The following is a 27,467-nucleotide window of genomic DNA, read 5'->3' as shown; positions in this document are numbered from 1 at the left end:
GCAGCAGTGACTGCTCAAGGCATTCCTAGTGAGGATCAGTATTGATGTGAGCGTTTTATCAAAATGTTTAATGAGCCTTGCTTCTAGATTTACAAAGAACTGAAGTAAATGTATTTCCATGCCTGATTGATAAGCTGAAAAATATAGGAGGCTGCAAGGACTCCAAGAATATTCTTGATTCACAACCTGGGAGCTGAAATGGTTAGATTTCCTCATTTGTAAATGATGTTGGCTTATTTGTGGTGTTGGCTTATTTCTGAGAAACAACTGAGATTCAGGGAAGTGTTGGGCAATAGATCTGATGTGAGCTACTTCCTATGGAACAGTTCAGCAGGCAGTGTAGGGACCAAGTCTTCTGAAGGACTGGGGCTGAAATAGTCATACTTTTCTGTGGACAGAAATGGTGTTCACCTTGTCTGGGCACACCTTTTTGTGTGCCTGGCACAGCACAAGCATATGCTGGAGTCACTCTTCTCATAGGTCTGAAACCATCTCAGTCCAGGTAAGGGTGTACAGTCTGATTTTAGTCTCAATACTTGCTTTAAAGGGGGGATAGGTAATAACATTGTTAATGAAATGCTATTTACATCACCTCTTTTTTGAGTCGACTTAGTATGAGAACATTTGGACTTGTAAATTGAGAAATTTTGTTTCTTTTAGCGAAGTTATCACTTTTCAGGTCAATCTGCAGTCCTACAAAGATTAATTTTTTGAGATACATAGTAAGGTTATTAATAAGATGCCACTGATGGTAATTTGACTTGAATAATTTCTCTTAGTAGAGCTACCTCTGTTCTAATCAAATTTTTAAATTCTGTGGAAGTTTCATTCTTTGAGCTTAAGTTGATGGTGTCTAGGTCTCACCCTTAAAGAAAAAAAGATGAAAACTGAGTAGTATTTTGATCCCCTGTTAATTTTCCCATATATTCCTCCATTAATTGAGATCCAACGCCTTTCACAGCTGGATGGATTCCACAGTTTTTAGCTGACACAATGAAAGCCTTTAAAATAGTTCCATCTGTATTGTTTTATTGAGACATTTGGAACCTGTGTTCACCTGTCTGCTTGCAATTTTATCTGATGGTCTTTAGGGTGAAACTCCAAGATTACGTGGAATTAGGGTGCCACTGGTGGACTTAGCCCTCAGATGCTTCAGGAAGTTGTAAGAGTTACATGCCTGCTATATGGACACTTAATGCAAACTGTTATCTGAAGTATTTGAGGATATTTAACCAGAAGCAGGGCAATTAACTATGAACTTCAGTGTTTCTTGTTTTTGAAGGAGCCCAGTTTTCCCAATGTCTTTATTTTCTTCAGATTGTTTATCTAGTTAGTGCTGCATTGTTGGAGAGACAATGTAGCTCTTTCTAATAAAAAAGAAAAAGAACACTTTTACACCCTATCACCTTCACTGCTTCTTGCACTAGGCGATTATTAGTTTTGCTTGTTCATAATTGTAATACCTTTTATCCTTTATTATTCTTTTTATTCTGGATATATTCCTGGAGCATTTTAGTCCCTAGGAGTTTTGAGAGATGGTAATACTTAGCACTAGAGAAAAGAACACTGTTTTATGTAATTTTTATTCCCATGAAGCAATAATTGCTATATAAGAAGTTGCACTCACTTGACCTACAACTCTGGAGGGTGGAGGTTGATTTGTTTTCCTGCAAATTGTTTGCTTTTGGTGAAAAAAAAAAGAGACATAAGAGTTCTTTATGGGATATAGCATTTATTCCACTAGTTGGATGTGTGTTCCACCAACTAATGCCCTTTTCTTGGTGTAGCATTTTCAGCTGTTGAAGTCCTATTGTTCTTACTCTTTAGGCAGAAACAGTGTAAGTTTAGGTCTGGAGGAAGGTGATTTTACTGGTGAGATGCCCAATAGTAAGTAGGGATTTTCTTCTGAATAGAAGAATGGATCCTTTTTCTCATAAGCATTTGCTGTGTTTTGACTTTGTGTTAAGATATCAGATATCTGGTGGAAGCTGCATTCCCACATCCATTCCACAAACCACCCTAGGACATCAGGAAAGTTCTTCACTGAGAGGGTGGTCAGTCACTGGACCAGGCTCCCCAGGGTCATGTCACCAAGCTCTGAGCTCTGGTCATGGCTCCAAGCCTGACCATGGATGAACCTGTTAGTCATAGGGATTAGTTTTAGGTAGTCCTGTGAGGAGAAGAGAGTTCCACTCAGTGATTCTTATGAGTCCCATCTAACTTGATATATTCTATGATTTTTTATTTTGCAACTCTGGCTGTCAAACACGGTTTTCTATGGATACAAACTGGATGGGAATCTTTCAGGCTTAAAAGGGTGGGAAGTCAGTCCTTCAACATTCTTGGTGTCTGGTTGGGAATGTTTTTGTGCATGATAACTAGTATTTTACACCTGCTTTCTCAGGTATTACTTGGTAAGCAATAGTCACTGTAACTTCTGCAACCTTCTCTGATAATCCTTACAAAAAGATTTTCCAGTAGGGAGAGAATCCCTCTTCAGATAAGTTTTTGTCACTGAGTTGGAGCTTTTGTCTATCCATCAAAACGTGTTTATGCAGGATATGCTGTTGCATTTTATCCTGCATAGTGCATCTTGGTGAAACCTGTTTGTTATCCTGATGTGCAAAATGCAGGTTGTGTTGCTGGGCTTTGACCCCGAGAGCTGCATGGAAATGTGTAGAACATGGAATGGCTGCAGCCAGTGTGTATGTACTTGCATAGTTACTGAAGTGGAAAAGCTTCAAGTACATCAGACAGTGATAATATTTTCATGGATTAGTATCTTCCCTGATGAATTAGCACAAAGAGCTTGTTGATTGAGTTCACTGGCAATTAAAGCGGGCAATTGATCTTTCTTATCTTTGCATACAGATGAAGCGAGAGGGGCAGCCCTGCGTTTTCACCACTGGGCGAGTTCTGGCCAGATCTACCTGTCAGTCAGCTTTTAGCAGAAAGCTCTGGCTTCCTGCCATTTTATCTGCTTCAGCTTGTTTGTCTCTTTTCACTCATTCACTGACAGAAAATAATAAGAAAGAAAGGCTTTATCTTATTTTCTAGGGAAGATTTGTTCTTTTCCCTCTTCTGGAGAGGTGGGGCTGGAGGCTGGTGTTTGGCTGGTTCTCACTGACCTCTCTCGGGATGCTCAGACTCTTTTAGGTCCTCCACCCTTGACTGCTGCACTGAAAACAGCTGTGATTGAGGCCAGGGGCCTCAAAGGAACAAGAAACAAAGAAAACAGCACTAACTGAGACTGGCCAGACTTTGTCATTCTGCAGTCCCTTTTTGCACAAATGAAAAAAGGAAAACAAAGAGAGCATTCAGCATTTTGGAGATAGCAAGAAACAATGAAAAAAAATTAGAAAGTCTCTAATGAGAGTAATAAAAAGGACTCAAATAGAAACTGGCCATTTGAGTTTTATGGGGCTAAATAAAGTGGGAGAAAAGCCAGCTAAACACCTAAGGGGAGTGAGATAGTCCCTGAAGATCCCAGTAGGTGAATTACATTTTGGTCCTTACTTTTCTGAAGAAGCTGTATGGCTGAATGTTTTGTTGCCTAAGTGGCAGAGACCAAAATAAATCCTACATCAGTTTTAGTTTATGTCTGCAGTTGTATCCGTATAAAGCATGGATAAGCTCTTGGCACCCTCATTTAAATTTGTTGTTTAGGAAGTTGTTTTGAAGAAGCATCCTTGAATTAGGTTTATCCCACTTGTCTGCCCTTTGTGTGCATGTGTGTATTGGTGAGAGATTAGGAAGGAAAATATAAAAAAGAAAAGAAAAAAATGCTCAACATCAGTCAGACTGTGTTATGGACTTTGCTACAGAGATGAAAATTAATTTGCAGTTATTTTCCTTTGCTGTATGCTGATGCTGATTTTGGAGGTTTTGTTTGTTCTGCCTTTTTAGTATCTAATCTTCCTTTCCAGTTGTGGCTTGCTCCACGGTTTCTGCATTTGCTCTACATTATCCAGGACCCAGAGGTTCAAATAATCATCCATTTCTATCTCAACCTTTTTGCTCACTGCTATTTGTATCCAGACTTGTTGCACACATGTGTGGAAGATACCATCTGTTTCTTAAAGTGAAAGATGAGGCAGAATCCTATTAAAGTCACCAGTGCTTCTGTGATGAGCAAGAACAGCCTCAAAGGGCAGCAGAAATAGAAAAATAATTTTAGCAAAGATGTATAAATTCCTTTTTCCTTACAATTGTTTCTTAGAGCAAGTTATTATTTCTTAAAATACTCAGAAACCAGAAATTCTGAATCCAGGAGAGTTACCCAACTTTGCTGTATTTTTGGTTTCCTTGACAACCATTCATATAAATAGTAAAGACTGGTTATGGGGGGGAATATCAGTATAATCAAAACATGTGAATCACCCATGAAAAAACTAAATTCAATGTGGAAGTTACAAGTTATCCAGCAAACATTAATAGAAGAGTCTGGTTTTGTTCAAATAAGGCTCTTCTGATAATGTTTGCTGGATGCCTGACAAGGATGGAGCAAATGCAGTGATTTTCTGAAGGTAAGATGCAAGGAGATTCCTTTTGGCTTTCTTTCTAAGAAAACTATTGGTGGTGACAGCAATCTTCTTCCTCTCAGGATCTATGAGGATTTAGAATTTCTCAATCTAAGTTTTTTCTTTTATTATTATTATTATTATAATTATCTGTGCTAAAATGTGCTAAAGACAGGCATGAATGTTTACCCAAATTTAAATGGTAACCTACTTGTCTCCTTCCTCAGTGATTCCCAGTTAACCCAGTCTCTGCAACAAGGTGTTGATACTGCTCCCCTGGAAGCGAGAGAGTGAAAAAGGGGATCAGTCACATGTCCCAGCAGAGAGGTTAGATATTGTGAGGTATAGTCAATGTAAAATGGGAAGGATTATCCTGGAACTAATCCTGAGCCCTGCTAGTGCTGCTGGAATTGTGACTCAAGTTTCAGGAATGTGGGAAGAGGTATGGCATATATTCACAGCAGGATGAAGATCTCCCTGTGTGAAAAACAGTGATGCGAAAAACCATGCATAAAGCAAACTTCCTGTCCTCTGCCAGCAAATCAATATTGGTTTTTTACCCCCTCTTTTTATGCTTTATGTTACAAATCACAGAATATGATCATCATTAAAGTGGTGGCAGTATTTTCCTCCAGTTTAGAAGTGACATGAAAGCCCCAGTTCTGTTAGCTTTGTCTTAAATGAAGGCCACATGATTTAAAAACCAATATCTTGCTACTTGTAGTGTTCATAGTAGCATCAAAGCACTAAGCAAGTAATGAAAAAGCTGTGAAAAACAAGTTGTCAGCTGTGTCTATAAAGTTATTTATCCAGTCAGAGGAAATAACAATTTTTATTGTTACCTGATTTACACATCAGAATTTCAGGATTGTTCCCCATGCCTAGGATATTTGTAAGGGCTGCCTGTAGCCAGCAGCTACAAAAGACTTTGGATGGTTTTGCTTCACAGAGATCCCTCCTGCTGCAAGTTCTTTCACCATGTAGATTGCACTGCTTTTCAGATCAGTGTGAGATACAATTCAGCTACAACTTGTGCAGATTTAAAACTCTCTGTGATTTTGCTGTGGCCTGGAAGTTTTGCTCTGTTTGCCTTCTTTTAAGATTTCAAACTTAGTTTATCATCTGACTGATGCAATTTTCAAGGAAGATAGTGCCTATATTGAAGTTGTTGAAGAGCAAGTAGATGACAATTACTTTTGGATATCCATGTTTCCATTGAGTCATTTATTACAAAACCTGATTCACATTTCTCTTTATTTTAATCAGTCTGTTCTAGATGCTAGGTATTTTTAATGGTAAAACCTGGCATGAAGGCTCTGGAGAGGCAAAATCTACGGACTGTATTTTCTACTTCCTTCTGCCTTTCCTGTTTTATTAGTTTTTCTATTTGCTGCTGGCTGTTTCCCCAGCACAGGGAGTCTGCAGCCATTAGTCAGGATGGTGATGGAATTGGGTTCTGTTTGATGCCATTTATGAGCCCACCTCTGATATGCAGAAGAGGCATGCAAGGGGCACCTCAGGGCTGCTGATTGTCAGCCTGGTGCCTCCCCCCAGCCAGCCTGACCCGCAGCTCCTCCTGCAAGGCACTGACCTGGTGGTGCTTCTGTGGAGTCAGCGAGCAGCACGGGTGTCTTTGGTTTGGAGTGGGCAAGGGGATGCTATCTCATAGCTCTGCATTATTTTGATTGTTTTTTTTTTCCCCAGGCATACCTAGGAAGATGCAGTGAATGTAGTGACAAAATCAATATGGTATTGGAGGTTGCATTTTTCCAGGGTAAAGTGTTTAGGGACATGCTGCCAGGGAAGCCCTTTATCAGCCAAAATTCCATCTTACCACGCTGAACAAGGGGCACTTCTTGTACCTCAGAATGTTCCATGCTATATATTCTGTGGGACAGTGAGGAATTTCATTAAGTAAATCGCAAAAAAATACTATATAACAGAGAAGGGGGTCTGACAGGAACCTCATGAAGATCAACAAAAAGTGCAAAATTTTGCATATGGGAACTAACCCATGTGCCATGACATGCTGAGGGTTGCCCTGCTGGAAAGCAGCTTAGTAGAAAAGAATCTGGGGGACACCAGGTCAAACAAGAGCCAGGAATTTGCCCTTGCAGCAATGACAGCATTAGATACAACATTGACACCAGGTCAAGGGACGTGACCCTTTTCCCCTCAGCACTGCTGAGACCACAGAAGGAGGGCTGGGTCTAGGCTGAGTTCTGGGCACCTCAGCACAAGAGAGACATGAAAATAATGGAGAATCCAGCCAAGGGCTACTGAGATGATGAAGGGATTGAACCAGCTCACATGCAAGGGAAGATGAGAGAGCTGGGACTGTTCATCCAGAGAAGAGAAGGCTTGGAGGGGGATCTTATCATTGTACATAAATACTTGGAGGGAGGGTGTGAAAAGGACAGAGCCAAGCTCTTGTCAGAGTGCCCAGACACAGAACAATGGGCAGTGGGCACAAACTGAGATACAGGAGGAGCCCTCTGAACATCAGGAAACATTATTTTACTGTGAGGGTAACCAAGCACTGGCTCAGGGTGCCCAGTGAGATTGTGGAGTCCCTATCCTTGGACATAGTCAAAAGCCATCTGAACATGGCCACTGGCTCTGGGTGGCCATGCTTATCAGGGGGAAGTTGGACCAAATCACTCCCAGAGGTACCTTCCAAGCTTGTTCTGTGATTTTGTGATGCTGTATTGGGTACAACCTATTCATCAGGAAAAGTCAGGATAGAATTTTCTTCTGGTAGGGAAGTAATCAGAAGTCTTTAATGGGGGAAATGCTTTTAGAAGGGAAACTTCTATTTATAGAAAGGAAATGCAGTCTTAAGTTCACACAGTTGCTAGCTGAAAGTTTTGAGAGCTTTTTTTAATGGTACTATTATATATCACCTTCCAATCCAAGAAGCATGTAGCAAATCAGGCTATTAGGCTTTCTGTCAACCTCTAGTGCTTCAGAGAAGCTGGTAAACTATAAGAGAAACATATACAGTCCTTCAGTCCCATATAGCCTTAGTTTATCTTTCCTCTGGCTACTGTTTTGATGCTTCACTTTGTGTACATGTAAACATGTATTAAGGTAAGACAGCAAATACATAATTTCTTTTCCTGTGCTTCACCTCACTGCTCTGTTTATAATGATTTTAGTAATGTGGAAAAGAGAAGGGTGAGTGCAGCAAAGTCATATTTGCAAAGTGTCTTGGTATGCAAGACCTTTAAGAGTATGAGGTTTAAATCAAAATGTAATAATAATTCAATATAATGAATTGGACTTTCGCCAAATATGAAAGTGTATCCTAATTTGATCTAATTCACAGATGAAAAATCCACCAAAATTTATTAACCAACATTAATATCACCAGTAGCTCCAAAATGTAGTGCAACTCACTGCAGGATGAAAATATATATGGGAGCAGTATTGGTATAGAATTCCCCTGGGTTTATATTCTTCAGTAGGCAGCTGCCACCATCTATTGTATGGTGCCAACTACTGAGCTCAGTGGGTGATTGATCTGACACAATACCAAAAGTATTGTGTCAGAAGCTCCAAAGGTTTTTGTCCTTCTGTGTTGGTCACTATCATTCTGTTCATGCTGGTCCTGTTTTCCTGACTTGTTTCATGCTAAGTGTACAAGTCCAAGCCTCCATCCCTTTCACAGAGACTCAGGTAACCTGTCATTGTACAGATACTTCACTTACATCTGTGGAGCAGTCAGTATTCACCGGGGAAGCTTGGGCAAGTTGCCCCATCATCTGTTTGTGGGGAAAAAAGAACATATAAAAAAGTCATGCAGTTCCATAAAGAAGTACAGTGTAAGAGTCAAAGTCTGGCTCGATGTATTTGTGATGACTTGGTACAAGTGTTGTGCTTGGTGATCGTAATGTGTGAGCAATTTGACTCAAGTGTTTTAAAAAATGAAAATACCTAAATGCTTAGGAATGTAGTCACCATACAAGTCATTCACAGAGAAAGGGCTGCCATTCTCCCCTCTCTCAGTCAAGGGAACATTTTAAGCTCTATGTATGAGACTTCTCTGTTAAAAATGACACTTTTGCTAACTTAATGAGCATTTATACAGTGGTAGCAACTGTGAGAAAGCTGAGTCAGGCTGTGCACAGCAACTGTGATTTGGTCAGCTTTTCCCACAGATTCAGCACAATTAGGGAAGAGAACTTGCTGGCAAGGTGTGGGAACTCGGCACATCACTCCGGATGTCCAGAGTTACCAAGAAAACCCTTGGGGGGCTCAGAAATCTTAGAATGTTGCCAGGAGCGCTTGGTAGCTTGACTTCGATCTTTCTAGGGATGTGCTACCTGTTTGAGGACATAAGAGTCACTTAAGAATGAATAGTGCAGGAATGATGTATTTACAGGGTGAAATATAGATTTTAGGGTTTTGTTACCGGGGGTTATGGAGACAAGATGGAGGGATCAGGGTGTGTCTTGTCTTTCTTCTTTCTTCTTCTTGTCATCCATTTGTTGTGGTGATGTTGGCACTTTGGGATTGGTCTGTGGTGAAGGTGCACTTGCTAATATGGGTGAAAAGTATTAGGAAATAAAACTAAATATGATGTATGTAGTTTTTAGTATAAAAAGAGACAACCACCCAGTAGGAGGTCAGAGTGCCCTTGGCTGCCTTGCTGGTCAGACCTCTGTTGGGCAGAAAGAAAATTATATAGATAAGAAATAATAAACAATCTGAAGACTGAAAATCTGAAGAGTCCAGACTTGGATCTCTAGCTCTCAAGATCTGTGGTTTTTTTCATAAGAGAAAAGAAAAGCATTTAGCTGGTACTGACACTGATTCTTTTAAGTGAAATAGTCTACTCACTAAAGGTCCTTCATCAGAATCATCTTTATTATTTTCATAATTGAAGACTGAAAACAAACTAAAATATCTAAATTTTTTGAATATAAAAATCACAAGCCCATGAGTCTGCATGCAGCACATAACTGATCTCCTGATAAATGCCAGAGAGGTGGGAGCAAAGTCTCTATGTTCAGGTACACCTCACTGTCTGGTCGGCTGTCTGTCTCTGCCTAGACATGCGTAGGATGGCTCTGGGGCAGCTCGCGCTTCAAAGGACAAGTCTGGGTGTGGTGTTTCTGCTGAACTAGGAATTACACAAATGGCAAAGTATGTCACACTGTTTTGTTTCACTCTCTTTTACTAACTCTATTTTTTAATGTTGCTGATGTATCTTCTAGGAATATTTGTTCTCTGAAGGCAGCTCTGATCTAGCTTGTTAGCATATGATTCACAAACATGCCATATATGGGCCATTTTGACTGTGCTAAGCAAACAAAATTGTATTAAAACTTACAGAAAGTATTTAGACAATATTTAGAAAAATGGTTTTTTGACCAGAAGCCACACTCTTCTTCTCAGAAGGCAGAGTCCCTTCCCCCTGCTCCCTGCAAGGTTTTGACATGATACAGAATAACCTCCAGGTTGTGGCCAAAACCAAGATAAGGACTAAGCACTTGCTCCAACACTGCCTGTGTATTTCCTCGCGCAATGTGGTGAGCCAGACAATGAGCCTTCACAGCTCTTTTGTAGCGCAAGGAGTTTTCCTTACCATGAATTTGGAACTGTTACATTCTTCTTGAATAGCAAAGCCATGAAGAAATTATGCTAGGGGCTGATTAGGATCTCTGTGTGCATCTCAGTCAACTCTGTATCACAGGAGAGGAAACTGGGGATAAATTGGACTGATTGAGTGTCCAGGCTTCAATATATCCTCAAAGCCAACACATGCTGGCCAGCTGTGATGGACCATTTGGAACAGGGCTGCCCCTTTCATTTTTGAAAGTGGTGCCTTCAGACATCAGGCTTCAGGATGGCAGGCTTTTGCCTTCTGTGTGCCAGATCAGAAGGAACTGCCAGACATGGGTTTCATCCCTGTGGTGATACATGGAGAGCAATCCTTTGCTCTCAGGATTCCCAGTTTCTAACACCAGATACATGGTGTTAGAAATTAGGAATCCTGAGAGCAAAGAAAATAACTGCACTTTGAAGGTGATTTGCTTTTCCAGCCACCTTTTACCTTCCCTGCTTGTGTCAGGCTATTCATGCAACATATGAACCCCTACCTTATTAAACTTATTTGCATAAGCACAGTGGGTGTTTTTCTGGAGAAACATTTCAGCTAATAAAATGAAGGACATGCTATCCAAAATTAATAACATAGCAATGGGTAAAAGCAAGCTCAAGTCTGTAAATGTCTAACACTTCTAACATGTCAGGTATGACTGGTCTAGCACAAGGATATCAAGTGGCAGATCCAGAACAGTATGGTTTGCAGAAGCAAAATAGATGCTGTTTTGTATAAATTAAATACAACATGATGTGATGGTCCATTCCAAAAGCCACGATGTGGGAAAGCAGGGACCACCAATAAGTAAAGTTGTGAGGGTGTGAATTTGAAATTATCTCTGTTACACACAGAAGATATTTCTGGGGAGCATTGAGTTCTCAAATGAACCAACCAAAACTTCATGCTTCAGTTTGGACTTTGTGGTTTTATTCTATGAGAATCTGCTTTTCCCACCTTTCCCCTGGAATTCTTGTCTTTCTCCTTAAAGGTTTGTTCTACTTCCCTCTGTCTTTTTAATGAACTTTGTAGTGGGAGAGAGCTCTGCCCTGGTACAGGAATCCTGAGAATACAGAGAAAAGTTGTGAGCCATTTAAAAGGGAATAGAGGAGGTCAGCTTACATCATCAGAGGCCTTGTTACTTTATATTCAAAAAGAAATGTGCTCTAAGCACCTATTATTAGCCATTCTTCAACCCTGCTTCCAGCTTCAAAATGTAGGAACTAACTCTCTTACAGAAGGTTTTCTCTAAGGATTTTGGGGGAATTTTTTTTTTTTTTTTGTGCAAATCTTATTTCATAGAATAAAATTTACAATGGCAGTGAATAGATATAAGATAGTTAAGCAACAGAATAAATCTCCTCAGTTTTATGAAGACACTGAGTTTCTGCCTACTTTCTCCAAAGTGTAACATGCCAGGACAAATCCTGAAATCAGTTTCACTCAAGATTTTGTAGACAAAATACTAATTTAAGTTATTGAGAGCACTACTCCAGGGAAAACATAAAATCTGGGAATTGTAGTGCATGCCTCTTAAAACAAGCAAGGAGTTTCAGACAGGGAAATAGGAACTTCTCAAAAACTTCTAATATCCCACTTTAAGCAGAAACTTTTGAAATTTGAGGACTTGAGTCTCACAGAAAGAAAACTAAACACAGCTCATGGAATATCCCAGTGTCAAGAGTACAATGCATTACAGAACTTAGCCTCCCAACTTTTATTTTGCAAGTTTTACAAATATTTTTTTTAGCTCTTAGTGAAGAAATGAAAATGTGTAAGTTTGCCACATTCAATACATAAAACAAAAAAGTGTGGTTGACAATTTTCTGTAAATTTCTCTACTTTTGAGCATGTCTGTGGGATCTCAGTAGTTTTAAGTTAAAGATTAAAACTTAAAGACTTAAGGAAAATTTGCATTTGTAAGAAACAATTTTTTTGCAGTTTTCTGGCCCGTTATTTCAAATGATTAGCCTTTTGAAATTCTGACCACCAAATCTATAAAAAATGTAAGGAAAAGATCATGCAGAGAAAATTTTGAGATGACAACTTCTTTTTTGGTTGAAATTAAAGTAATGTATGATACACCTCAAGTTTTAGACTAAAAATGTATTTCAGTTTTATAAGGACACATGGATGTCTCAGAATGAATTCTGCCAGACCAGAAAGGCTCCAATAATTGTAGTTATATTGTGTGAAGGGGTTGCCTGAAAGAGCTTTTTTTCCCCAAGCTTTCAGAAACTAGTGTATTTCAGCACTTCTGAAGTAAATTTAAATACAGGCTTTTAGATTACTTTCCACCTCAGAGATCTTCCACTATGACAAGAAACTAATTTCAGGAAAATTTTCTCTTTCTAATAAAGATTATTTTTTCTTCCTCTTTCCAACTTCCCATTTCCTGTCAAGTCTGAAGTGTCTTGGATCCCCAACAAACACTACTCTGGGATTTACGGGCTGATGAAGTTGGTTCTGACTAAGACTCTACCTTCCAATCTTGAGCGAGTCATTGTTCTCGACACAGACATTACATTTGCCACTGACATTGCTGAGCTATGGGCCGTCTTTCACAAGTTCAAAGGTATTTTAATGATTTTTTTACTGTCCTTATTTGAGGGGTGGGGGGAGAATGATGAGGCAAGCAATACAATGTGGGTGAAAGGGCTAGCTGAGATTTTGTTAAATGTTTTCACTCTTTCAGTTTTTTGTGCTTGAATGTAATTGTTCTCTTTGTGATCTCTTTTCTCAATGATGTTCTGTATGGATTAAATGACAACACTGATTATCTATGTAGTTTGTTTTATTGGTCTGATTATTTGGGGCAGGTGAGAGCCTGACAATACAGTAGATGATAAAGAATTATGTGCATGCTGTAGTTATGTACTGTTCAATACCTTTTGGAAAAACTTGGGTTTTATTAATTTTTTTAATTAATGAAACTTAATTATTATTTTCAATTTAACTGTTCCATGTAACCACTGAAAATGAATGAAGTTGGGATCATTCTTGAACCAGGGAGGAAGAAGAAGGGAAAAGAATTACACATGTGAATAGAAATAAGTTGCTGTTTGGTCCTCTTAATAAATTGATAAAGGGGTCTGGATTCTAAGCACCTAATATAGCTTTCCCTACCTATTCCCATTTCCCACAGCTCCTTGAAAATGTATTTCATAGTTGGTCTGAGGAAGGACACTTTTAGAGTAACTCTGTAAGGAGATGATTACAAAAAAGTTCCCCTACTACCCTGTCACAAAGCAGAGCACTTTCTGGCTAGCACACCACTAAAACCATTTAATTCTCCCAGGTTCCAGTGTTGCCAGCTGTTCAGAGTCAGAGACATACCCTATTGTTCTCCTCTTGCCCTCAGCATATGTATTGCAGTGCTGGTAAGTGCAGAGACAATCCAGCATCCTGCTTGAAAGGTTTACAACCCTGTAAAAGTGCAGCCTTGATGTGTTTCATCATCTCTCTCAAAATCATCTCAAGCTAAGTCAGCCTAAGCAAATGGGAGTATTTATTTAGAGAAGCCAAAATACACCACTGCTTTAGGAGGGAGCCAGGAAAGAGCACGTTTACTGTACTTATCCCCTGCTGAAATCCACAAGGCCTGCTTTTCTCAGTACCCAGCTCCGGGACAGGACCTGTTATCTTAGCTCTGTGTCAAAGACTGGGTTCTAGTGCTTACTTCTTCATGCATTTGTTTCCATTCTGTGTATCCTTCTGTGGATACACTGATGTCTTTTCAGCAAGCCAGAAGCGGTCACCTTTCTGCTTAATTATTCTCAAGCTTCTTTCATTAAGGAATACACAATTTTTACTCCATGTATTGTTCAGACCTCTTCACCAAGCCTTTCCCTCCACTGAACCTTGAGTTTCATGTAAACAAACATATACCCTGACAACCTTAAGTAATATAAATGTATACATAGGAAGTAAAGCTGGGCTATTGTACTGTCTCACTGTGTGCAGCTGTCCCATTAATAGCCATATTTGACTGACTGCAGTGAATAGCCTGTCATAGCAGGAAAAGAAATGTGGATAAACAGAACTTGGACATAGAGGGCTGCATGGTCAAAGAGAGCAAAATCTGAGTTGAGACAATAAGGGGTATTGTCTCCTTGCTTAAAATATCAGTTGTAATTTTAATGAAGATATCTTGCTTTTATTACAGGGGGGATAAAACCAGGCATAAAGACTGCTTGTAAAAAGATGAATATGGAGCAGAGGCAGATGTAAGATTGAAAGAAAATACAGGCAGAAAATATGGAAATATGGAGAAGAATAATTAATGGATGTAAAATGTGTGGGCAGATCAATCTCCATAGAGCTAGGCAAGAATGTTCGTCTGATCAGAGCTGTGAAAAACTCTAACTTACACATGGAGTCAGAATTCCTGTACTGCTGCCCTCTTAACATACATAGCACAACTCCCAAATGAATGATTTTGTAAGTTGTCCCATGTGTCTTTTCAATTCCAGCTGATCACCTGCTTCTCCACAGTTTTTTAATCTTGGCAATAAATTGGTCAGTGTCTACATCTGCTCCTCTCCCAGGCAGTTGTGCACAAACAATGAGTAGATGAGACAATGCCGTAGCTCCAGGTGTTGAGCTGGGATGGGAGAAGACTTTGGATCCTAAATGGTGCGGAGGAGAGAGGAAGTGTCCAAGCACAGGCTTGTTCTCCAGCCCGTGTCATAGACTGCAGTTCCATTAGCAAAGGTGACCTCGTGATGGTGACATCAGAGTCGAGTGTTTAGGGTAAGAATCAGAGGGAGAGCCAGCAAAGCAAGTACCATGGTGAGAGTCTGTTGTAGGCCGCTCGCCTGGGATGAGGAGGCAGAAGAAATATTCTGTAAGCAGCTGGGAAGTCTCACAGTTGCTAGCCCTTGTTCTTGTGGTGGGCTTGAACTTACCAGAGAGGTAAGTTGAACTTACTTAGCAGAGGTCTGCTGGAAATACAGCACAGGGGAGAGGAAACAGTCCAGGAAGTTCCTGGAGTGTGTGGAAGATTATTTCCTGACCCAGTTGGTGAGGGAGCCAGCCAGGGGCAGTGTCGCTGACATCTTCTGTGAAAATCCTTTTCTTTAGGATTTTTTCCCTTCCGAGAAGCTGAGGCCTCAGAAACAAAATGTAAACAATGGTTATCTGCTGCTGTGGAATGCATCAGGTGTGTCTGTGATTGGGCCATCTTGAATGTTCACAATTAATGGCCAACCACGGACCAGATACCTTGGACTCTCTGTCCAAGCCACAGATCTTTGTTATTAGTTCTTTTCTATTCTTAGCTAGCTTCTGAGGAAACCTTTCCTTCTATTCTTTTTAGTATCGTTTTAATGTAATATATATATATCATAAAATAATAAATCCAGCCTTCTGAACATGGAGTCAACATTCTCTTCTCTTTCCTCACCTGAAGACCCCTGTGACCACTGTCACAGGGCAATGCCTGGCTGAATCTGTCAGCAGATCTTGCTAACCAGGGAGGTCCCAGTGGGCTGGAGATGAATAAATGCAATGTCCATTTACAGAAAGGGCCGGAAGGAGAATCTGGGGCATTAAAGGCCTATTGGCCTGACCTTGGGGCCAGGGAAGATCATGGAACAGGTCACCTTGAGTGCTGTCCTGCAGCGTGTGCCGGATAACCAGGGGATCGAGCCCTGTCAGCATGGGTTTGTGAAAGACAGGTCCTGCTTGACCCACCTGAACTCCTTCTGTGACAAACGTGGCTCTCCTTAGTGGATGAGGGAAAGGCTGTGGGTGTTGTCTACTTAAACTTTGACATGGTTTCCCACAGCATTCTCACAGAAACTGGCTTCCCATGGCTTAGACATGTTCTCTGGATAAAAACCTGGCTGGATGGCTGGGCCCAGAGAGTGGTGGTGAATGGAGCCGAGTACATTTGTCAGCCAGTCACCAATGGTGTCTCCCAGGGCTCAGTATTGGGGCCAGTTTGGTTTAATATCTTTGTCAATGGTCTGGGTGAGGGGATAGGGTGCACACTTAGTCAACACCAAGTTGAGTGGGAGTGTTGATCTGTTGGAGGGCAGGAAAGCTCTGGACAGGAGGGATCTGGACAGGCTGAATCGATGGGCTAAGGCCAGTTCTGTGAGTTTCAACAAGGCAAAGTGCCAGGTCCTGCACTTGGGTCACAACAGCCCTATGCAGCGCTACAGGTTTGGGGCTGAATGGCTGGAAAGCTGCCCAGTGGGAAAGGATCTTTGGGTGCTTGTCAGCAGCAGCTGAACATGAGCCAGTGTGGGCCAAGGCGGCCAAAGAAGGCCGATGGCATCCTGGCCTGTATCTGCAATAGCATGGCCAGCAGGAGCAGGGCAGGGATTGTCCCTCTCTTCTCAGCACTGGTGAGGCCACACCTCAAGTCTCATGTTCATTTCTGAGCCCTTCACTGCAAGAATGACATCGAGGTGCTGGAGCATGTCCAGAGAAGGGAGCAGAAAATTTCTCAACAAAAAGGATTGACAAGCATTGGAACAGACTGCCCAGGAAATTGTCACCATCCCTGGCTGCATTTCAAAGCTGTGTAGATGTGGCATGTAGGGACAAGGTTTAGTGGAATGGACTTGGTAGTGTTACTTTGATGGTAGGATGTAAAGCTCTTTTTCAATCTAAATGATTGTATTTTCCATCATTCAATGGAAATGGAAGGAAGGGCAAGTAATTTGGAGAGATATGATACTCTTTTACTGCTTTGTAAATGTTTGACTTAATTCTGTGGTAATTCTCAATTTTTCTGAAGTGTCTTTTTATTTCTCCTGCCTGCATTACAAAAGATTGAAAGACTGTCTCATGTCATGAGCCCCAAATATTCCTCCAAAGGATATTTTACTAAACTAATGTTTTAATGTCTTCCTTGTTTCTCTCACAGAAGTCCCTGGTAAGTTCGTGAAGATTTCTTGGGGGCAATCTAGAATGTTTGTTGAAATGTTACATAAACAGAAGTACAATAAAACTCCTATGAAGGGAAATGCTAGTCTCCAAAGGAACCTCTCATGACACCCAACCCCAGTTAGGAGGGCAGCTTTATACCCACTGGGTCTCCTTCTAGAGATGCTTCAACAACCAGTTGCTGGCTAGAAGGCACCATTATAAACCTGCCTACACCAGGATGCTTTTTGTGCAAACTAAAGAATTTTTCACATCAGTGCAGGAAAGGCAAGAACTTCTGTCTCCAGGTCGCTGCAACATAACTGATGAGACAGTCCAGAATAGCCTTTTCCAAATTGCAGTGACACACAGAGGGAAGGTACTAGGGTCTGTGATTCTTTCTGTGTCTGGGAAGACTTTTCTTCCCAGCAAAAACAGTGATAAAGGGAAACCAGTAGCTCAGATTCATTTTTTCTCGGACACCATGCTTGGAAGAAACTCAGATTCAGGACTGTCTTGTAATCTAACCAGGTCTGATTTGCTGTGTAGAAGGCCTACAGCATGTTTTGAACAGCACCTGCAATACCCAAAGTCCTTGCTCTGCAAAGGTTCTTATTCCAGTTATCTTAGGAGTTGCTGAAAAGATCAGACCCTTACATAGTAATTTAATATTTTAGGTGGTAAAGGTACTACTCCATTCGCTCTGTAGATGGAAAAAAGGCAGTAGGATTTCTTTGTAAATTATTGCTCTTCTGCCCTTTCCTGATAAGCACTTTGCATATGCCCTTAGAATAAGTGATCCAGCTGTTCCATAGCAGAGTGCAGAAATGTAAAAATCTCTTCTTTGAAATGGCAACCTTAGGCTTTGGGAGAAATTCACACCTCTCTTTGGTAGCCTGAAACAGTGTCTCAAGAAATGTAACATTTAACAGTTTCTCCTAGGAGCCAGTTGGGGATTGTGTAATTATTAATAGTTTTATATACAAACTTCAATCTCTATGCATAAATATGTCTTTGGGAACCCATAACTTTCAAGAGTCATATTCAGCTTTTCAGCTGGGGTTTGAGCATTTCTGCTTTAGCCTCATTCTCCATTGCTGTGTAGATAGGTAGAATGTTTTCCTATAGGACTGAGATATACCTCCAAAATATTGACTTCAAAGGTTTGAGTCTGCAGCCAGTCTGGTGAAGATAACCTGTCATGCATGTTTTCTGTGACTTAGTTGACACTGATTATGTCTCCTATTCATCTTTCACTAGATTTTGACAGTTCTAAACTTGAGAAAGTAACTAGCCTAAGGGCAAAAGTGTGGGACTGTGGATCATAGTATATTCTTGGATGAAGTGCTGCAGTGTTTCAGACAACAAGGATTAGTAACCAATATGTGTTTTTATTGCAGAAACTGTGCAAACTCTTCTGAGAAAAAAAAATTAGTCCAAAGCTATGTTCTGTGCCATCAATCTTAAAAGTTTTTTTAAAGTCCACATCTGCTAATTGTTTCATTATTCTTGCTCACCCAAACTTTTGGTCCTGCAGTGTGGATCCTTTTTTTCCAAGGTTTTGATTTTTAATTTTACTGAGTGTTCAATATGGATTCTCAGGATTGAATTTATTTGCGACCTGACTACAACAGTCATCATAATTATATGTGTTACAAGTTGCAGTTTCAGTCTGGATCACAGTCTCTGTGTGCTGGGTGCTCCTCGTGTAAGTAGCAAGAGACTCTCTTCCTGCTTTACATTGTCAGGTGACAATTCCTGTGTCTGCCTTGTTCCTTTAGGATATTGCTTTGCATGAGTCACAGCTGGGACTCACAAATGAGACCTGAATAATCCCTGTAGAGATCAGTGTTGAGGAGCTCTATGTTAAACTGAATGCTGTATCAAAGGGCATTATGATATTTCCAAGTACATGTCAAAACTCAGAGGCTTTATTGAACAGTGATATCTTACTACTACTGCATGTTAGCCTCACAATCCAGCTAGCTGATAGAATTAATATTTTAAGTGCTTTTAAACAACAGAGACTGGGTAATACCCAACTACTGCATTTCAAATAACTCTACTCATAAGTCACCCAGAGAATATAAGCTACCATTGGTGTTCATCTGTGCAAGTAAGTCTTCCCTGGGAAGGTGACCTCCATTAACCAAGCATACAAGAAGGAGAAATGGCAAAATTGACAGGAATACTGAGATTCACATGTTCATACTTTGCATGAGGAAAAACATGCTATAGAAGCTGTTTGCTTTGTGGCAGGAGCTCAAATAATGATAAAAATCCATACTGACATCATAAATACCAGAAAAGGTCAGCAGCGATTTTGGTGCAGGATCAAGTGCCCAGAGCTGAAGAGGGACTGGCACATAGTCAATCCCAAACTTAAAATTTGCAAACACTCAGCATGTGGGTGCTTTGGCATATTGCTCTGCAGAAAGCCTGAGGTAACAGTCTGGGTTCATATTATTTTTGCAGCTTCTTCAGGAAAAAGCGCAAACAAACAAACAAACAAGAAAAAAAGGAAAAATCATAACCCTCACAAATTTAAGCATCTTGTGTAGGGATTTTAGTAGTTATATTCCTACAAGAAGTATTATACATAAGGTTGTAATGTCAAGTGCATGCAGAACTTTTCATTTGTATGTGAATTTAGCATGCCAGCAAGTGAGATGCTGATGGCACTGGTGAGAGGCAGGCAGAGTCAGCAGGTGCTGTATAAATTTCCCTCAATTTGGCTCTATCAGTGATGCCCTGTTTTAATAAACTATACCTGTTATAGCCCTTGACTCTCCTGCAAGGATTGTGCTTTTTATGTGTATGCTGTTCTTGTAAAATGTAAAATACTCAGTTGTTGCCAAGATTAAAATTTAAAATTCATTGACACCTATGGCTCAAGGCAGGATTTGAGCCACAGAATTGATTCTGGACAGGTTCTGTACTTAAGTCTGTCAGTTTACACTGAGTAAATCATTAAAGCTTCCAGATGATTTTGAGACAGGATCTCTGCAGGCTGACACAGTACTCACGTTAAATCCTGCAGAGAGCTTTCTTTCTTCTGGTCAGTAAAAAAGGCTTTCTTTTCTTACTAATCAAGAGGATGGCATTAGTAACATGCCACCTTAGTGTGTATAAAATCCATGGTATGAGTCAGTCTTTTTGTGAAGGAAACAGGATCATATTGTAGCAGAGTGCATTAATAAAATTGTCAGGCAGCTATTAAAATAGCTTAAAATTATCTGAATTTTTATAAGTGTCTAAAAAGGCCGAATGACACTTGTCTCTACTCATAAAAGAAACATCTGTTAGCTTCTGAAAGATTTGTATAAGTATTTATTGGTTAGACTACAGTGCATAGCTCATTCTAGGGTTATTAGACAAATGAAATACAGTTTCTCTTTGAAAAGGTCCCTGTGGAGGCTCTATCTGGTTAAGAATTTCCATTCCTGATTCTTATATTGTGGTGCATTCTTCTTTTTTGCTACAGAATCTTTGAAGCTTCATTGATAGAGAATTCTGTTAGTTAGCTATAGCTGATAGAAATCTTGAGGGGTGTTGTGCTCCAGTGTCTCACAATGCTGTCATCATCTGTGTATGAAACTAGGAGAATACTGATTTATTTTGGTAAAGAGAGAAAGAAAGTAAGGGATTAGGATATTTGGGGGAAAAAAGACAAGTTTTTAACTGTGATTGGGGGTTAATTTTGGTGACTGTAATTAGGAGGGGATCAAACAAAGAGGTGGTACTTGCTGATTCTGTGGGTCTAGGGAGGAATACTTCTCTCTCTCCTCACTTGTCAAATAAGCTGAATGCATGGAAGTTCTTTTTGTTCTTTTTTATTTTTTTTTCCCTAATTGCAGTTTGCTTTGCTGTGATATTCCTTTATTGGGAAGCCAGTATGTGAGAAGGTTGACCTCAGTAAATGTGTTCCAAGGGAGAGAGTTTATTATATGGATCAGCATGTGCACATTCTAGTTTATGGATTTTAATGTGACAAGGGACATAATCAGAAAATTCTGATTATGAATTGCTGCCAAAATAGAATGGCTGCAGTTTCTGAAACATCTGTAGTTCTATTTTAGCTGAATGCTTCTTTGTCTGTTTCTGCCATCAGGCGGAAATATTTAGAGGTGAAAGGCCAACCATGCATAGAAATAGGGTATAACTCATGGTGGGGTAAATTGTAAAATAAAATAAAAGATTTGAGTTCTTTATTTTTCCATTCTGATTTCCAAGGAATACCCTTTGGTCATGTTTTCAAGCTTCTTCCCATGGGAGATAGAGATGTTTTAATTATAAATGAAAACTGATATTTTCTGTCCTCTTTTGATACCACAACTGGAGATCTTAGAATAAAACCTCCACATGCTACAAGATTTGTAATAAAATTTTGTTGGTAACACTGTAATTTTGAGGACTTTTTTCTACCTTTTCAACCTCAGTCTAGTGCTTTTTCTACATTATTGTTCTCCAGTCTTTGTTAACCTGCCACTCATTCTACAGCTGTCTTTTTGGCTTAGATGCTGTGATGTATCAAACACCCAAACTAAACATTGTATGACTCACTCAGTGTTAAAGCAAAAAACAGTTTCTCTTCTGAGCTCTTTCTTCAGGATTTAAAGAGACTTTAATTCTATTAATCTCCAGTCCTCCAGCTGTGGAGAATGGACCTAGAGTTTTTTTGAACTGCCTTCCAAATATTTATTAAGAGAAATCAGGGCAGAGCATGGCATCAAAGGAGCAAAGTGCATATCCCATCTCCCTTGACTAGCAAAAGCTGTGCCTTCTCAGAAGCTAGAAAATCCAGCTCCCACAGGGTGCAGACTTGCAGAAGGAGCATTTTTGCTTTGCATGTTCGTTATTGGCAGAGGAAAATGTATTTCTGGGAATGAGATGCCAGTAGGCTGTGCTAAAAGGAAAATATATGAGAACAAGGGGTGGGAAGAAACCAAGGAGGAAAATAATAACTCCCCCATCCAAACTAAAAAGGAGACATCAATCAGGAGTTGTTGTCCACCACTAAATGTTTTAGGCTGATTGCTTTCTCCCTTAGTCTGTTCACATTCTTCTGCTTCCTTTCAAGTGCGTTCAGTATCCCTGCCTTGTCAATTTACAACTTATTTAATTATATTTTGTTTAGACTGCTATTAAAAAAACCTCAAACATTAATGTCTGCCTGTCTTGTTGGGTGGAGCACACAAATTAAGCCCATATACTAATGCCCCTGCATTCCCTGGGTGACAGTAAAGCAGAGCAAGTGCGCGAGCAGGCAGTGAATATGGAGGGAGTAGCAGCCTGTCCAGGAGTTATTAATGTCTAATGATAAGTAACTTCTGCATGTGGGGAAAAGCCAGGCGGAAGAGACACATGGGTCATTCACCTAACAAATGAAGTTTACTCTAGAGTTTGATAGTTGTATTAATAGGACTAAAGAAAGAATATTTAATAGCTAGATTTCCCTGCCTAAGGCCCTCATTCTAATCACGTGCAATCTATCAAGCACATACACTTTTCACTGCTCTCTGTGACATGCATTGTAATAACTTGATACTCTGTTTTCTCCCTCTCCAAACCAGGCACATTCTCTGAACCTGCCTTGTTCTGCATTAGCAATCCATATTTTTAAGGACCTCAGGCCCCATTTCCAATTACAAAGCTCTCATTCAAGGTTTCACCTTTTCGGTTTTATGCTGCAAATTATGCCTGTAATATTGTCCTTGGCAGCACATGGATTTGCATAGGGTAAAGTGGTGTAGAGAATATCTGTCTCTCAGGTTCAAGCTGTAAGATATCACATATTGCCCAGAGGTCAATGGCATGATTATCCCATCAGCAGGGTGAGTGCATGGTATTGCTCTCTGCACAGCCAGGGAAGAGGAAAATGTGTGTACAAAATTAAACCAATTTATTACATAACTGCACTAAGACTCTGTACAAATGTACCACGAGCAAAACCTGGGAACAGCTACATCAGCTAGAAGTCAGACATGTAAATGAAATCAATAATCAGTCCAATTTAGTGGGAAAAGTAGAACCTCCAGATGCTTCTTTTTTCCAATTAATCTAGAGAATCAGGGATGTTTGAACCCCTTATTTTAATCCTAGCAAGCTAAAAGGAAAAAAATAACTTGGTATGTAATGGCCCACTTCGCTCTGCATCTCTCAAGTGTCTTTATTTTACTTGAATTTGAAACTGGCTCCACTCCCTGTTCTTTGCAGTAATCTCTAGCTGCATTTAGCATGGGCCAAGCAGTTCAATTAAACAGAGGAGCATTACTCCCTCTGACTCCTCAAGGTAAATATGTTTTGTCCTTTGAGGTACTGCTAACAACAAAAAAAATTTTGTCCTAGTCCTTCTAGATGCATACCAAAAGGTGATTGATAAACATACAATATGAGTTGGGGACAAAATCTTTTTGTCCCCACAGCTTTTCTGTATTTATATTTTATTTCCTACATTTAGTCACAGGGAAATTCATAGTCCTGAAAAGAATTTGGATCTTTAGTGCAAAATCCATAGCTGCAGTAAATTTTGCCCAAGTTCATGTCAGTAAAAAGAGATGCGCATTAGACATTTTCTGGTGAAAAGCCAGGCCAGTTCATTTTTCCTCTGCACTGCCTAAATACTTAAAAGGGACTCAAAATCTAAGCTGATGGTATTCCTGCTTTGGTGTAACACAAACCCCGTGTCAGCTGCTTCTGGTGTGTGTGGTTCTGGGATTCATTCTGGAGCTGGGACTGAACATGTCAGCAGAACAGATTCTTGAAAACCATTAACTGCTGGCACAACCAAGTGAAATCCTAAAGCTACTTATGTCTGTGTTTGGGGATGCAGTGGTTTTTTCCTCTCTGCCTAAGGACTGGGAGAGCTGTCAAGTAAGTACTGTTCTGACACACCAAGGGAGTTTGTGTGGTGGGAACAGAGGTGGAGGTGGATAGCAAAGGAGGTGATACAGCGTTCAGTGTTGATGTTGACAAATGTGTCAGAGCATGAACCATCTGAGGATCTAGCACATGCTTACTGCTTCTGTCCTTCTGAGATGTGTGACTTGGAGCAGGTCTGAAGCCCTACAGCAAAGTGAGCCATCGTACTTTTTCTCTTTCAAAATTGTCCTTGGCTGACTCAATGCCACCACTCTTCTGTCATCAGCACTAAATGTCTGCCAGTTTATGTTCACAGCAACTCACTGAAATGCACATCGCCTCTGAAAGTGGCACAGGGTTTCCTGAATTTCATTAATTCATTGCATTGTCTTCTGCACATTTTCTGCTTAATTAACAGTAATGCTTTTTCTTTCTGTGTGCTTCAGGATACCATTATTGCAGGTGCAAAGTGACTTCTCTAGGGCTTTGCCAACCTGCTGCAGAGTCATACTGGCACCAATGTTTAACAGTATTTGGAGGTTCACACTCATTCCCATACTACTAAGAAGGGATGATATGAATGTTATTGCACTGGTGTTCTAAAATCCAAAAGAGTGCATCTCATCTGATAAGAACTACCTTTATAAAACATTGGAGTGAACAGGATGCTGCTGACTTGCTATCAGTAAAGAAGTCTAGTTCCTATATTGCCTGATTTATGTAAACATCCCTGCTTTGACCTTACAGCTTATTTTTTTTTTACTAACTAAATAAAGATATGAATAGTTGGAAGAGCAGTCTTTAAATATGTTCTCCTTTCAACTCTAACTCCCTGTTATGGGTCACAAGTAAAAAGTTGGGTGACCTCAGACAGGTCTGATGTGCACAAGGGCTGAAGTGGTAAGCAAGGCAGCAAAGGGTTGCTCTTCTGGGGTATCAGCTTTGCGGCATCTCAGCAGATTTAGAAGAGGATGTTCACACACAGACAATTCTGCTGTTGTGTTCATTTAATTCTTTCAAATGTAGTAATTGGAAGTGGATAAAACTTGATAGATAAAGGAGAAAGCAATGTGGAGATTGAATAGAGCGAGGATACTGAGCAGGAAGAAGGAATGGGAGAAGGGAGAGGTGGCAACATATCCCAAGTTAGTCGAGATGGTATATCTTGAAACCTACAATTATTTAAGAACACCGTATATCACAGTCAATTTCTGTGAAGCTATATAGAGGCAAGCACACATATCTAGAATTTTTCTGCATTTTCTTGGCAGTGACATCTGGCTATAAAAAAACCACTTGCCGAGGCAATAATGAAGTACATAGTAGCATTAAGGAGTTAACACAGCATTTAATTCAATGTAATTTTGGCCTGTCCCTTCTACCATCTCCTCTTAGCTGCAGTCAGCAATTAGTCTACTGTCACTGCCACCACCTTTTTATTTGTGTTGTCTATGGTGCCAGAGGTTTGTTTATGTACAAGCACCTCTAGTCATAGTTTTATTTAAAAGAGTGGTAAGATTCTCCACACACCCATTGCTGTGAAGCCAAGTGGTTTTCTTTATCTTCCTAAAGTGTTTTGATCACTGTAACATTCAATCTAGGTTTTGTGGGGGGAAGGACGACTGAGAATTATTTATAAAATTGAGAAGAGTAGTGATGAAGCTCTGTTTCTGGGCTTTTTTTTGCTTTGGTTTTATGCTATTGCTTTTAAAGGTTTAGTTGCCATAACAACCCAAAGCAGTCCTGTATTACCATAGAAACGTGCTGTTGTGGGTGACAGTTTTTATGAGAATCTTTTTTTTTTCCTTCATGTAATGTATTTAATGCTGGCCTTTTGCAGGTATATTACAATACACTACAGAGGTTTCAGAAAGTGTCAGAATGACATAAGAAGCAACAAAAATGAAGCATATGCTTAAACCCAGGAAGAAAGTCTGGTATCATGGTTGACTGAGAACAGAAAAAGAGTAAAAACAAATTCCTGTTGCTTAACTTGGAGGTCAGAAGTATTAAGCTTAAAGCAGGGCTGGCTAATCAGTCTACATGAGTAAATACTCAAAAAAACCCTAACAAAACAGGAGTTAGGACTTTGATTGTGTACCAGGGAATTAGTGTAAAAACAGTTTGCCATGGTAGTTGTAGATGTGAAATTATGGGACTTCTTTAAAGTTCCCTGCATGGGGCTTTTCCGTGAGACTGTTGGGAGGCTGAAGTGAGAATTGCAGAACGAGGCAGCCTCTCACAAAGCTGAGAGGAATTCCTGCTGAGAGCTGGCTCCAGCTGCATACTGATGGCCTGCAAGCCTCAGGTGCTGGCTGGGACCTGGCAAGTCCCTAAATTGTTTGTGATCTCTTATATTGAGGACTTTTGCCTCTTCCTGTGTGATACCTTTAATGGCTGTGCTCTTCAGAGCCTCTTGGTTTTGAAAGGAATAGTAATGGAGCTTTTCCTTCCACTAATCTGCATCTCCATCTACTCATTGTGTAACTGTCCAGAGCAGTGAACCACTGAAGCATATCAGCTCTCCTAAGGTCTGATAGATTACTGGGCATCTTTGCTATCAAACTTCAAATTGAAGTTACAAGACCCATTGCAGACATATACTGTGCCCCAGTAAACGGAGTGCACAGTACAAGTTCATAGTCTTATGACAAGCCACACAACTTCTTTGGAAATAGAATAGAGAAGCACAGTCAGACAGCTGTGGAGATTGTTACTGATCACTATTTTTATGGGAGGTACAGGTCTATCAATTTCCTGTAATCAGTTGCATCATTGATGAAAAAATTTCATTCTTGATATGCATGTTTTAAAGAACAGAAAAGTTTCCAGCTGGGATGTTGCAAGAATTCCCCTTGCCAATGTCAAGGAGACAGCAGGAATTGCTTTACAGTTCTGCTTTATGGTTTCTGACCCCTCTGTAAACCTAGACAAGTCTGCTATTACTTCCTCTCATTTGACCCTCAATTCTACAGTCCTCATTCTGAATTACTCAACCCTGGGAGTAGTAATTAGTTGGAAAGATGATATCCTTCCTGCTTTCTGAATGCCTCCCTCTAACATGTTCAGAGAAATGATACCCTAGAATAGTTCTTACCCTTAATTTTCATTGTATTGGAAAGCTCCTCCATGATCTTGAAGTTTCCAGATCAGATGTCTTCCATCGAATCTAAACAGGATTTACTGGACATTATTTCCTCCTAGTTCTTCTTCAACTCCTTTTACCAGTCAAAAATTTTCAAATTAATAAATCAATGCTTAAATGTTGTAAATACTTACTTCTCCTTTTCCTTTATCTCCTTATAACATTGATGTTGACTTCTACTCCATGAAAAAAATGTTGCCAGACTTCAGAGGGACTTCTGTACCGCCTTGAAATTAGTACCTGTTTCAGTTAAATTACTGAATACTTACCACCATGCAATATGATTTCTAGTCTTTTTTTTTTCTCTCACTTGCTTGAAATTGCTGTATGAGATAAACTCAGGTAAAGAAGCAAGATTGCAGTGTCAGGAATCATGTTAGGGGGGAATCTAGATCTGGATCTGTAATATGTACCTGTGCAGAGGGAGAATTTGGGGAGATTTCCTTTTAAAGTGAAGCAA

General features: G+C 40.0%; 1 protein-coding gene across 1 annotated transcript in view; it reads left to right on the top strand.

Moving 5' to 3' along the window:
* Window positions 1-27,467, top strand: part of LARGE1 (LARGE xylosyl- and glucuronyltransferase 1) — a 274,524-nt gene that overhangs the window by 151,444 nt on the left and 95,613 nt on the right. The window contains exon 7 of the mRNA XM_058804704.1: window positions 12,529-12,700. Within this exon, the coding sequence (XP_058660687.1) occupies window positions 12,529-12,700 (172 nt within the window). The remainder of the gene's footprint in view (window positions 1-12,528; window positions 12,701-27,467) is intronic.

Source organism: Ammospiza caudacuta, chromosome 5 (genome assembly GCF_027887145.1).
Source record: "Ammospiza caudacuta isolate bAmmCau1 chromosome 5, bAmmCau1.pri, whole genome shotgun sequence".
Lineage (NCBI taxonomy): Eukaryota > Metazoa > Chordata > Aves > Passeriformes > Passerellidae > Ammospiza > Ammospiza caudacuta.
This window is presented reverse-complemented; position numbering and strand designations above follow the sequence as displayed.